The sequence below is a fragment of the Panthera uncia genome (assembly GCF_023721935.1).
Source record: "Panthera uncia isolate 11264 chromosome A3 unlocalized genomic scaffold, Puncia_PCG_1.0 HiC_scaffold_11, whole genome shotgun sequence".
Classification (NCBI taxonomy): Eukaryota; Metazoa; Chordata; class Mammalia; order Carnivora; family Felidae; genus Panthera; species Panthera uncia.
In genome coordinates, this window is record NW_026057578.1 from 58,795,052 (window position 1) to 58,808,615 (window position 13,564).

General features: G+C 36.6%; 1 protein-coding gene across 6 annotated transcripts in view; it reads left to right on the forward strand.

Moving 5' to 3' along the window:
- The window catches only part of AFF3 (ALF transcription elongation factor 3), a 565,834-nt gene that overhangs the window by 358,620 nt on the left and 193,650 nt on the right, over positions 1–13,564 (forward strand). For all 6 annotated transcript variants that reach the window (XM_049650171.1, XM_049650172.1, XM_049650173.1 and 3 more), the window contains one exon: positions 8,522–8,602. In XM_049650171.1, coding sequence (XP_049506128.1) covers positions 8,522–8,602 — 81 coding nt within the window. The remainder of the gene's footprint in view (positions 1–8,521; positions 8,603–13,564) is intronic.

Here is a 13,564-nt window from a genome sequence, read left to right on the forward strand (position 1 = left end):
AAAAACAAACTCATAAATGCCTTCTCCTATAGCCATCCCCATCTCTTCACAAAGTCTAAGCCAAAAGCTGCCAACGCTAATTATAAAGGTAGTGATACAGCCATAATCACCTTCTGTGGAGCACCTACTTTTTGCCAGACACTATGCACTCTGTTTGTCGCTAACCCTTTTAGTAATCCTACAAGATAGGGTTATTAACACCAATTTACAGATGAGGACATCAATAATCAGAAAAGCAAACTTGCCCAAGGTCATTCTGCTGGTTCACGGCAGGGACAAGATGACACGTGGTTTCTCAGATGCTGACTCCAAACCTGTTCTGCCATTCCACTTCTCTATAATTGAGAGATGGGTTTTGGCGAATGCACTTTTATGATTATCTGTCTGTGGAAGGGGGTTCAGGAACATAAGTAAGAGGAAAACATGGCCAAGAATGTAATTATCACCCTCTTCCCCCTCCTGGCCTCCACGGTCTTCCTCTCTGTCCCAAATAATACCTTCTTTACCCTTAGATACGTATGAAAGAGCAGTTTGATTATTGCAAACCACAGCTAGTTCTAGGATTAATTACAATCTATACATCTAGTAGGAGGGCTAATTTCTGGTTGTTTGTGCTGTCACAAAAAAGGTGTTATGTAGAGCAGAAGTAAGGTGACAGTGGCACCATTAATAACATGACCTTTCTTATGAGCTGGTTAGGAATTTGGTTCATTTCTCATAAACCTAGACTTAATATGACTTATTCTTAGAATTGATACAGGAAAGGGGCACCTGGGTGGCTCAGTCGTTTGAATGTCCCAACTTCAGCTCAGGTCATGACTTCACAGTTTGTGGTTTCAAGCCCCACATTGGGCTCTATGCTGACAGCTCAGAGCCTGGAGCCTGTTTCAGATTCTGTGTCTCCCTCTTTATCTGCCCCTCACCCACTCTCACTCTGTCTGTCTCTCTCTCAAAAATAAATAAACATTAAAAATTTTTTCAAAAAAGAAATGGTACAGGAAAATACCAGTCCCATATTCAGAATGTGGGAAATCCTCCTACTGCCCCGCTGAATGCTTTATTTTTTTTTTTTGAAAGCATCTTTTAAAATTACACCAATTAATGCTTCTCAACAGGAGGACAAGGTTTTTAAGAGTGCAGGAAACTAGCAGGTGTCTGTTGCAGCAGACTCTGGGGTGAATGTTGCAGCAGGAACTCTGGGGTGAAGTTGTCACCTGGGTTTAACAAGAGTCATTAAGTTCCTACAGCTGTACACTCAACATCAAAACCCTCTTTAAATTCCAAGAACCCAAAGTGATTTTACTACTTTTAACATTTTAACACAATGTTTAGTTCTAGAAACAACCCACAATTAAAGAATAGAAATTATAATATTTTTAAGCCCGAAGGAAAAAAATGAATGTTGAAAGCCAGGTGAATCTAAAAATGAATTATGGAATTGTATGGTTCTTATTTTTCCAGAAAGTCCCTGGGAAATAGGTAAAACAATGCTCTTAACACAGAGGGACAAGACAATAAAACAAGTCACATCCATCTTCCTGCCCCCAAAGAAACTGGAAAACAACAAAACTGCATCTAGAACAAGAAATCTTCAGAAAAGTCTAAAATGAAGGGATCTAGCATGAAATAAATTTTTGGAGTGGCAGCTGTATTTTGACTTCAGTCAGTGCTCTTATCCTTAAGCTATCCTCTAATCCTTATTGGAGAGTCCAGGGTTTACAGGGATGCTGAAGTCAGGGAGCTGAGACGTGGGTCTCTAGTGCACAGGATGGATTTCCTTACAAGAAATCACACTCTTTACATGTGAAGGAAATAATGAAAGGCCAGACACAGTGTGGTATCAGAGAACTGAAAATCTGATGGCCCAAGGAGCAAGTGTGATGCACCCACCTAAGACACCCTTGAAATTTCCAGGTTGAAGGCTTTTGTATTTTTCAGTCCCCAGTGCTTGCCTTCCCCGCATAGGCCCATAGGGTCATACTGTTTTCTAACACAGATGTTCTCCTTGTCTTTCTCAATCTGTGAAAGCTGAATTGAAAACTGCTTCTCAAATTGATGCTATTAATCTTGACCTATGTGGTTCATCCTCCATTTTATCCATTGATGATTAACCTCATTGAGAACATGGGGATAGCCTTAAATTAAAAGGCTCTGGCTTAGATTAGTTGGTGTTCCAAATCTGAGATTCTTCTCTCCAGGAGACATGTATAAGACTAGAAAATACAGCTCCTGGGAATCCCCTTCTCAGGCCAGTTTTAGTCCAAATTGAACATATTCCTGGGTTTTCAATATGAAGAAACAAGATTTCACTATGATTTTTGGTAATGCTACAATTATACAGTTTTATTGGTTATTTGCTTAGTTATAATTTTAGCAGCCTAAGCTGTACTGTAAAAAAATAGAAGAAAGTACTTTTCTTTTTCAGCAGCTACTATTTTTCTAAAAGGTTTCCATGAGTAGTGTTTCCGTCAAGATAATGATTGTTGTTATTCTTAATGGACATGAATACATTATATTTACTATTATTTTTCATACCATAGGTCTTTTACTATAGTAACAAAATGAGGATGTTCTTGAATTTTTGTTGATTTAGGGTAAAACTTTAGCCTGCTTGTTCAGAGCCAAAATCTGCCCAGCCTTCGAGTTTGACCTTGAAGTCTATTTAAAGTCCAAGGATGGATTGACAATTAGAATATACTCTCTAGCCCCATTAGGGAAGGATTTGTGTGTTTCCCCCAGTTTTTCTTACTCAAGAGCTGCTGCTCTGAATCCCAGGTATGGGCCTTCCAGAGTGTTTCCCTTCACCAGATACAGTACTCTTGTTAGCTACCCGCATTTAAAGGATATGTAATTTTTATTACACTTTTCTGTTGTTGGAAGCACTTATCTGATAAGAGTGTCATAACACAAATAATTTGTGTGAAACTGAAAACAAAATAGTGCTCTGATCTGCAGCAGCCACCGCCATACATAAAAGTCGACTTTGGCAGTTTGTATTTTTGTTCCCAAGTGATGGAATTAAACCAGTGTTTTATTTTGAGAAGAGTGAGTTTCTGAGCACAAAGAATGCTGGAGTTAGCTATGGTCATCTGCCAGGCCTGTGGAGGTAGACACCCCATTTTAGCAGACCTCTGAGTTGGCAGCAGATGTTGAAACATTGCTGAAAGAGAAAGAAGATATTCAGTCGCTCTCAATCCTGGCAACCATCATATGTGTTTGGTAGGACAAGTATAGTTTATTGGTGCTATCATTCTAGAAGGAGAGAAAAGAGAATCCCAGGGAAATTAAATGAATTCCTATTACTTTATCCATTGTGCTAGGCCTCCAGAGAGCTATAAGAGAGTTTAAAAGACATAATCCCTTCCCTCAAACAGGTTATACAGGAAAACCTTGGACTGTGAGTAATGTGTTCTGGGAGTGTTCCACAAGATGAGTGAACATTTCTAGTAAATTTTAACTTGATAAATGAGCGATGTCTTGCAATATGTGTATGTGATGCCAAACATCACATGGTCACAACTGAGCCACCGGTTCTTGAAATTCGCTTTGATGTACAAATGATTTGGATTACAAGCATATTTTTGGAATGAATTATGCCCATAAACCGAGGTTTTACTCTAATCTAACAAGGGTTATAAATTCATAATCTGATAGTGGTAACACATGAAAGGTAAAGTCACAGCCCCAGGTAGCATGGAAATGTTAAGTAGGGGACACAGATCACAGTAATGGAGAGGTGGAGCGTGTGGCTCTCGCTAAGGATCACGCTGGTCAGTGACCTTCATAAAGAGACGAGGGATGAGAAAGAATGAAGAGATAAGTGAAGTTGGAAAAACATGAAAGGAAAAGCAAAAAAATGTCAAGATAGGAAAACCTAGGGCAGGACAAGAAGTAAACCCATCTGGCTTGTGGGGAGGACCGTACAGAAAAGTAACAAGCAGTAACACTGCAGTGTTTCTTGATGGCACCATATGACAGAGCATCTTGAATGCTTGGACCAGAGTCACTGGAAGCTTTTGAGCAAGTGTAGCATAGTAACTATTTTAAATAAAACACTTGGGTGACAGTGATCAGGATAGATTGTAGTGGGGAGACAGTAGGCAAGGAGAGAGACCAGGGAAAGTATTTCTCTATTTGCTGATTTTAATAGGGAAATTTAAATGTTGTTCAAAAATTTTCTGGTTTCCTCTGTTTGCAAACTAACTATACTTTGCGGATCTTTATACTGTATATTTTGAACACTAAGATTTCAGGCTCAAATTCAACTGCCTTGAATAACAAAGAGCTACACTGCTTAATGAATGGATGCCCTAAGCCTCTGACCATTTGTCCTAGGACAGGCTGATGAAGGTGACACCAGAGTAAGTGGGGAGCTGCATGGAGGGAGAGGGTTGTGCAAAATGAGCACATGAAAGTCTGCTCACCTTTAAGCTCTGGACTCTTGGGACTCAAGGTCAATCTTACAGTAAAATAGATGTGAAAATGGACACTGGCCTGTATGCCCCATGGCCTTCAGAAAACCAGTATAAGGAGGATAGAAAAAAAAAGTTGGACAGTTAATGAAATGCAGTATTCTATACCGTTATCATTGAACCATCTGTTACTTCATTTAGCAGAAAAGTGAGTGTATTTACTATAAAGAGACTTGGCATTTTAAGCCTATATAAGAAATAAGAAGACACCCTGAAATATATCCTTTGGGTAACTAGACATCTGCTTGGAGAGATGGGACTAGTGAGGCTGTGTTAAGACAGATATGTCTTATTCTTAATCCTACCAGTTGGCTAAGGAACCTAAGCTCAAAACTGAGGCCCTCTCAGTGTTGAGGAATAGGGTGTGACCTCATTCCTAAGTGGCAAGAAAATCAAAAAGGAAGGAAGGCAGACAAAGAAGTGGCAAGGGACATTAGAAGTTCAGAAAGCAACTACCTAAACTCTGGAGTAATTGGCCTTACATTACTTCTGTGATCCAGGAAGTGGCTATAGGATAGCCACTGTGATGATGGGATGGTTGAGGAGAGGAAGTCAAGAGCATGAGTGGGGGTGGGGGACAATGGGCACAGTGGCATGGGATTGATGACCTTGCAATGGGTAGGAATCTTTTCCTGTGAAGAATATTTTGTGAGACAAACTAAGTGAAATTTTAGAAGTTATCAAAAATCTTACCTTTGTTTACATTTTAAACTACTAGAAACAGGTATAAATTAAACGCTTAAAAAAAAATCTCATTATTATTATGTCAAGGCTCTGTTCCCATGAGAAAACTTAGGGACAGTGTAAAGAATCATTATTATGATTCTTTCTTAGGAATCATGGTAATTGCTTTAAATAACTTTCTGTTTTAGTACTCTATAGTTTGTGTTAATAATTGCTAGCTTAATTGCAGGTTACATTTGCATAATACTTCATTCTTTTATCAAAACACTTTCCCATGTATTCTCTCATCTCAGTATCCCAATATCTAAAGCTCAGAGAGAAATTCTGTTTCTCAGTTTAGAGACCCAGAATTCTGAAACTCAGTTTGATGTTAATCAGTACTGTCTTTTATTGAGTGACTAAACATAAAGGAACATGCTATGCTCCTTATATGTATTATCTCATTTAATCTTCATGATTAAACCATGAGATTGTTAACATCTCTATTTCCTCTGGTTCTAAAATACTACAAGCTGAGATTTGATTGATTCCTAAGTCTGTGGTTTTAAAATCACTACAATTTACTCAAGATGTCACTTACCTAAGCTCACTGAGCTAGTGTGACAGAAGAGGAAATAGGAATAATCTATTTGTTCTTAATTTTCCCATCTAACCCTAATGGAGAATTTTTACATAATAAATGATCAATCTTTTAAAAAATCATCGCACATTGATTTTTAAAGTATATATTTAAATAGTTTGTGTAAAAAATTCTTATTTTTTTTGGAAATTCTAAAGATCTAAATGTTTTAAGCAACCCGTTTATCATTCCTTCATATATTTAGCAGAACTCATTAGGTAGAAAAATTACATAGAAATAGTTAGAATTAAAATAAAGTTAGTGAGCAGTTTTGCATTGAAATATGGGTGTTCAGTTCAATTCAGTGAGTTAATTTTGAGTGTTTAGTATTTATAATGTGCTTCAGTCTACACAAAGACATGTTGGCAGTATCCCTCTCTGAAGAAATTTTCAGTCCTTCTTTACAGGATTATGTTTAATAGATCTGAATGTTATTGAAACATATTGAGATTCCTAAGTATGATTTCTGTTCTACTTTGGAGGAAGGAATGGGAGGGGAAAGAGGGAGAAATGGTTGTGTGCAGATTGAGGTATGTACTCATAAAACTGTAAGACAAAAAAGAATCTAACAGGTACTACGAGAGAGAAAAACAAATACTTTTGGAGGAGCATGAGAAGGGAACCGTCGTATCATCTTGGAATGGAAGGGGAATCAGCAAAGGCCTCAAGACATAGATGATGTTTAAGATAAGCCTTAGTGGATGGATAGAAATCCAAAGTGCATATGAGGGCAGGACATTCACACACAAAAGTATAGTGTCAATGAAAACAGAGATATAGTTTTTCTTATACGTACTGTGCGTGTAGATTAATAAAAAGGCACAAGGCGGAAAACAGACTTTGTTGTAGAAGGTCTTGAATACTAGGATGAGGTCTTTAAGAGCAAATGCAGTGAAGTGAAAGACAAATAGTGGGCTGGAGGTATGAGATATATGTGCAAATTTCAGCTGTGGCATTTATGAATTGAGTGAACTTGGGCAAATCAGTTAATCTCTTTGAGCAATATGGATGTAATAATAATTAGTAATAATTAAAGGTTGAGTGTAAATTTAAAATCTTGTGTGGAAATACTGTGAAAACTGTAAAGCACAACAGGAGTCATTGTGGCCATGGTCGTCATCATATTGTTATGTATATAGTGGGATGTGAAAATTTTGGAGGAGTGAAGCTCTTCATCTGGATCTGTAGTCTAGAAAAATTAAGTTGGCAGGAGTGTAGCAGAAGGATTAATAATAGCAAAAGAAAGAACCAGTGAAGAAGCTATTAAAGTAATTCAGGTTAAAAGTAGTGAAGGTGTGATTAGTATGGTAGAGATATTGCAGAGATACTGTCCCAATTTGGCCTTCATCCAAAAATATACTGAGCACCCACTCTGTTCCTTGACACTAACTCAGTATTCCTGCATAACAACCTCAAAAGAGACAACATGGATAGATACAGGATAGAACTGGCCAAGACTTGGGGAGCAGAGTTAAGAGGAGAGAGGGACATAGAGGGTCACTGGATCTTCCTTTGCTTTCCACTGGAAACACCTTGGTAACAGCACAATGGAGAAGGGACATCTCAAATGCATATGAGCTTAACCCATCTACAGAACAGGTGTTAGGGTGGGTGAGAGATGTTAATAAGGTCAATAAATACTTCCCCGGGTGGGTTTGACTCTGTCTGCTCCCAGTGTAGGTCTGCACTATCTAAGGTATTGAAGGAGGAGAGTTAACAAAACAAAACAAAACAAAACAAAAACGCACAAGACCATCCTTAAGAATGTCTTTGACTTGAAAAACCTGACAGAATCCCTTTTTCCCAAGCGAGGTGAGAAAATGTCTTCAACTAAAAAGAATTTCTCACTTTGCTTAAAACAGATCAACTACTGTTTCTATGCTTGCTTGGGTTTGAAGGTGGAAGGAAAAAAAAAAAACAAAACGGGTTAAAACCCTACTTGTAAACACCGAGTAAGTGTCCTGGTGATCAGAAATTGATTGAATTTAATTGTACAATCACTTAGTGACTGCAGATCCCTTCCAGGAGGTGGAACTGGAGGAGAAAACTATAAGTGAATAAACAACCGTTCTCTCTCACACAGTGCAGTGTACATGTGTGTCAAAACACATACCACAGAGGACTGTGCATTGAGCTGAAGTTGTATTCTTAATACTGTGTTATAAAAATGGCAAGATACTTACTTCTCTCTCTATTTCATACATGTGATATGTTTTTTTACTTCTCCATGAAGGAAATTTTTATGAAGACCAAAGTGATATGTGGGGCTTATTGAAAACTCATACTAATATTAGTTTTGAACAAAATAAAAAAGTCCTCTAATAATGACCCTAAAGTCAGAAGTACTTTGTACATTCCTTCAGAAACACCCTGTGAAATTTTGTGGGATCAAGTCCAAGAGAAGCAGCCCCCTTTGTACAGCATTTTCCATAGAGCTTTTACTACTGGGTTGTCCCTTTACTCAGGAGCTTAAATGAAGTAAAAAATAGGACAGCCTTGCAGATCTTTTTAAGATATAAAGGGAGCATGGGGATAGCCATGGAACCAAGAATTGGTAAAATTAGGAAAAGAAATCATGAAAGTGGGTCTCACATCCTTTTTTAAAAAAATCCCTTTCATTCTTTATTCATCTCTTGTTCATTCCTGTCCCTTCCATGTATTAAGGCAGGCTCATATAGCTGTTTTATATGCTACTGACTTTAAATAATCTCTGTATTACAAAGCTGTGTTTTTTCCCTCTCTTTAGGAGATGACCTGGCTCCCACCACTTTCTGCTGTTCAAGCACCTGGCAAAGTGGAACCAAGCAAATTTCCATTTCCAAATAAGGTGAGATCTTGCAACACTCAGGAGGAATATGCTTTACTCACACAGAGATTTTTAGTGGATAGTGGATTTTCCCTTGGTTGTTTTTTCCTCTGTAAATATTCCTGCCAGAGGCATATGGCTTTGATTTTCAACAATTTGCAAGCATGTATTTATTCATCAAAAGGAGAAAATTAAGCTTTGACTTCCATACTTTCTGCAAAATGTGATGCATATTATAATTGTCATTTTATCTAAAAACATTTGTGAAATTGAAATGCATCTTACAATCATTTTATACATTCAGTGTGATTGTGTCTTTTTTTTCTCCTGAAAAGCTATTATTAAATTGATGATGTATCTTAAAATCAATGTCTTAGAATTGAAGACATGTAGTATATCATTGCTCTTGGGGATCTTTTATAAACCTTAAAATATTTTCTAGGACTTTAAAAGACAAATTTCCATATTTTCTAAGGACAAGCACACACTCAAAAAATCAGCCACAATATATCTATTTAAATTACATGTGAGTCTAATAGGTTTTATGTTCTATTCTTCACCATACAACTAACACTTAACTACATATTCATAAATATAAAATTATGCAAGTAGAAGCAAAATATAAAAGAGTCCAATACCCTCATCCAGATTTTATTTCCCTACCCAGAGTTTACTCTCAAGAGTTTGGTGTATACCCTTTTAGCCATCTTCGCTGTGCATTATATACATATATGTGCATATGCAGTTTTAAAAAACTCTTAAGTGGTATAGTTCTACAAACATTTCTTCTAAGAGTTTTTCAGATACCTTGAATGCATATCATTGCTAAATACCAACATTGCAACTTTTTACAGTGAATTATTAAAATAACATTTCATTATAATTATCACAGTGGTAAATTCCATTCTAAGAGCTGACTTTCATTTCCCTAACAAAGTGTATTTGGAGATCTTTCCAAGTAAATACATGGAAATGTTCTTCATTATTTAATAGCAGCACAATCTTTTGTCATATGAACTGTAGTTTATTTGGTCAAGCTCCTTTTGATGGATATTGAAATTGCTTATGATTTGTTGTTATCACAAGCACTAGCACAACCAACATTTTTTGTAATGTCTCTTGTATATCTCTTATTAAATATCTCTAGTACAGATATCTAGAATAGGAATTGGGTGCTGGAAACATGAGAAACCATATTTAGCTTTGACTATGTTTCAATAGTACTTTTTTATGCATCTTGCCAACGTTTAACATTATCTGGTTTTATATCATTGTGTCTGTAGTGTGGGTGAAAAACTGATATCCCATTGTTTTAATTTGCATTTCTCCAATTACTTTGGAGTTTGAGCATTGACCGTTTTTCCTTTACAAATTGCCCATTTGTATCCATTACCAATTTTGAAAAATGATTTATAGGAACTCCTTATATCTTATTCATTTGTCTGTTATATATGATGCAACTATTTTCTTACAACCTTATTTATGTACATTTTATACTAGTAAAGTGTTTAATTTTTATGTCAGAAAAAAATTATTTCCTGCTCCAACATTCTAACAGTGTTCTCTATTTTATTCTCATTTTTTATAGTTTCATTTTTGGATTTTAAAAAAGGTTTGTGGATGGTATAACATAGGATTCTAGCTTTCTTCTTTTCAGTGGTTAGGAAATCATTGTTACACTATCAACTAATTAGTCCATGTCCCCCTACCCCCACCACTGGTTTGAAATGTCACCTATGTCAACAATTGAATTTGTTTCAGGAATGTCCATTTGTTTTTGTTTTTGTTTTTCAGTATATTTCTTTAATTCTTTCCCAATAACTTATTTTTAAATCAGAGGTTGACAAGCTTTTTCTGTAAAGGATAACATTGTAAACAGTTTAGGCTTTGCAGACAATACCTAAATGAATGAATGTGGCTATGTTCAAATAAAATTTTATTTACTGAAACAGGTAGTGACACAATATATAAAGAACTCTTACAACCCACCAATAAAAAGATAACTCATTTTAAGAATGGGCAAAGGATTTAAATAGCCATTTCTCCCAAGAAGATCTACAAATGCCTGATTAAGTATATGAAAAGACACTATTGCTACTGTTAATCATTAGAGATACAAATCAGAACCATGGGAGATACTCTTTCGTGTCTACTTAAATGGCTAAAATCAGGGGCATCTTGGTGGCTCAGTTGGTTGACTGTCTGACTTTGGCTCATATCATGATTTCGCAGTTTGCAAGTTCAAGCCCCACATCAGGGTCGCTGCTGTCAGCGCAGAGCCCAATTTAGATCCTCTGTCCCCCTCTCTCTGCCCCTGTCCTGCTTGCTCTCGCTCTCTCTCTTTCTCTCTCTCTGTCTCAAAAATAAATAAAACATTAAAAAAAACTAAGAGCTACGGGACACCTGGGTGGCTCAGTCAGTTGAGCATCCAGCTTCGGCTCCCGTCATGATCTCACAGGCTCTGTGCTAACAGCTCAGAGCTTGGAGCCTGCTTCGGATTCTGTGTCTCCCTCTCTCTCTGCCCCTCCCCTGCTCACACTCTGTCTCTCTCACTCTTAAAAATAAATAAAAAATAAAAAAAATTAAGAGCCTATTAAATGGCTAAAATCAAAGGCAAACAAACAATAATCAGTGTTGGCAAGAGTATTGAGAAACTGGAACTCTGTTATCAATTGCTGGTAGGATCTAAAAAGAAGCAGCCTCTTTGAAAGACACTTTAACAGCTCCTCAAAAGTTTAACATCAGGTTATCATATGATCCAGCAATTCCACTCCTGGGTATCTATTCAAGAGAATTGAAACGGAATGCTACTGGATTATATATATATATATATATATCTGTTTACTGAACTCCTTTTCATTCTGCTAGATTTTTTTTTTTGGTAGACTTATATTTTCCAAGTGGGGAGAAACAGAATATGTAGCAGTAAAATACATAACATGTTAGATTATGATGTATAGTGAAAGGAAGATAATGGATGCTGATGGTGAATGGGGGTGGATGAATATTAAATAGAGAGCTTAAGAAAGACCATCCTAAGGAGGTGACACTTGAGCTGAAGGAAGAGAAGGAGTGAGTCACACAGACAAGTCGAGGAAGGGAGTTCTGGGCAGATGGAAGTGAAAGTGCCTGCATGCTGGAGGGACCACAGGGCCACTGGGGTCAGGGCAGAGCAACCCAGGCAAGGAACAGTAAGTGACACAGTGAGGTAAATGCAGTCACATTATGCTGGGACAGTAGGGCCACTAAAAGATTTGGGGCTTTACATGAAATAAAAAGCTGTTAAGAGTTTTGCAAATAACAAATGCGTTCCATTTTATCCTTCTTATTGTGTCGGCTGGAGTCTATACATTTTTTTGTCATATTCATGACATTAATAAGGATTATTCTAATCGTTGAGTATAATTGTTAACAGTGAGTATAAGAATTGCGTATTATAGGTCCAGCTGAGGTAGCTTCCTTCTATTTCTAGCTTTCTGAACATTTAATTTTTTTTTCATGTTTAAAACTTAAGGTACAATTCGCAAGTAGCAAATTTACTCTTTTTTAGTATCCTGCAGGTTTTGAAAAACACGTATGCTCTTGAGACCACCACACTCAAGGTACAGAAGTGTTTTATCGCCACCCAAAACTCCCCCTTGATACTCTCTAGTCAACACCTCCTGTACCCCAATCCCTAGCAATTGCTGATCTGTTTTCCAGAGTATATATGAATAGAACAAGTTTGAATTAAGTTGAAATTTATTCAGTATTTATTGAGATGTTCATAATTTTTTTTCTTTAATCTGCTAATATAGAAAATTACATTAATAGATTCTCTAATTTTTTTAATCACCTGTATATCCCTATTATTAGTTTCCTTGACTATGGTGTATTGTTCATTTGATACACTCTTGGATTCAATATGCCAATATTTAATTTAGGAATTTTACTCCTGTGTTCATAAGTGATCTTGGTCTAGTTATCTTTTTGTGTATGTTTGTTCAGTTTTGACATCAGGAATATAACTGCCTTCTGTAATGAATTCTTTAGCTTTCTACCTTTTTCTGTATTCTGGGACAGTTTAAATAACATGCCAGTTTCCCCCTCCTTAAAGGCGTGAAGTAACTCAACCGTAAGACATACTGTACATAATTTTCTTTTAAAAGTAGATCTCGAATTATATTTTCATTTTCTTGTATGCCTATTGGCTTTTTCAAATTTTCTACCTCTTCTTCGGTTAATCTTTCTTTGTTCCTTTTTTTTCCTCCTTTAGGGTTTTCGAACATATACATAATATCCTGTGTTTCTAGTAATTGCCTTTTAATGTTTAATACATTAACCTATTTAAACTTATTTTTATCAACACCTACAATTAACTTATATCCATATTCTACCCCCAAATATAAAACAATTAATTTTAGTTTGGTCTTCCCTCACCATCATTTCTCAGTTTGAGATTACCGTATTTCAAATTGTCATTATTAGAACCATTTTCCAGCATTACACCTTAACAATTATTTGTTAGCTCCTTAATTGGTCCTTAATTGGTCATTGTTTCTTGTGTCTCAAGTCTTTTTTTTTTAACATTTGCTTATTGTTTTGCTAGAGTGTATTTTTTAGCAGGTTTTTAGTCCAGACTTGACCTAAAGTCTCTGATAGTCCTTTTCTGCACTTAGCTTCAATCCTTACACTTCTCTTTGTTTGATCGTTCCTTCAATAATATCGTCTAGGCCTCTTGCTTTAAATACTCTCCATGCCAAGCGTATACTTGTAAATTTATTTCTCTAGACCTTTCTCCGTGCCCCAAACTCCGTACTTGTATTTGTACGAACTTACACAACATCTTCGCTTGGATACCTAACAAATAGCTTAAGCTTGATATATTAAAAACTGAGCTCTCAATCCCCCCCCCCCCCACAAACCTTTGATCCCAGTGCTTCTCAGTAAGTGATTTCTCCATTTTTGCAGCTGGCTCAAGCCAAATACCTTAGAGTCATCTGT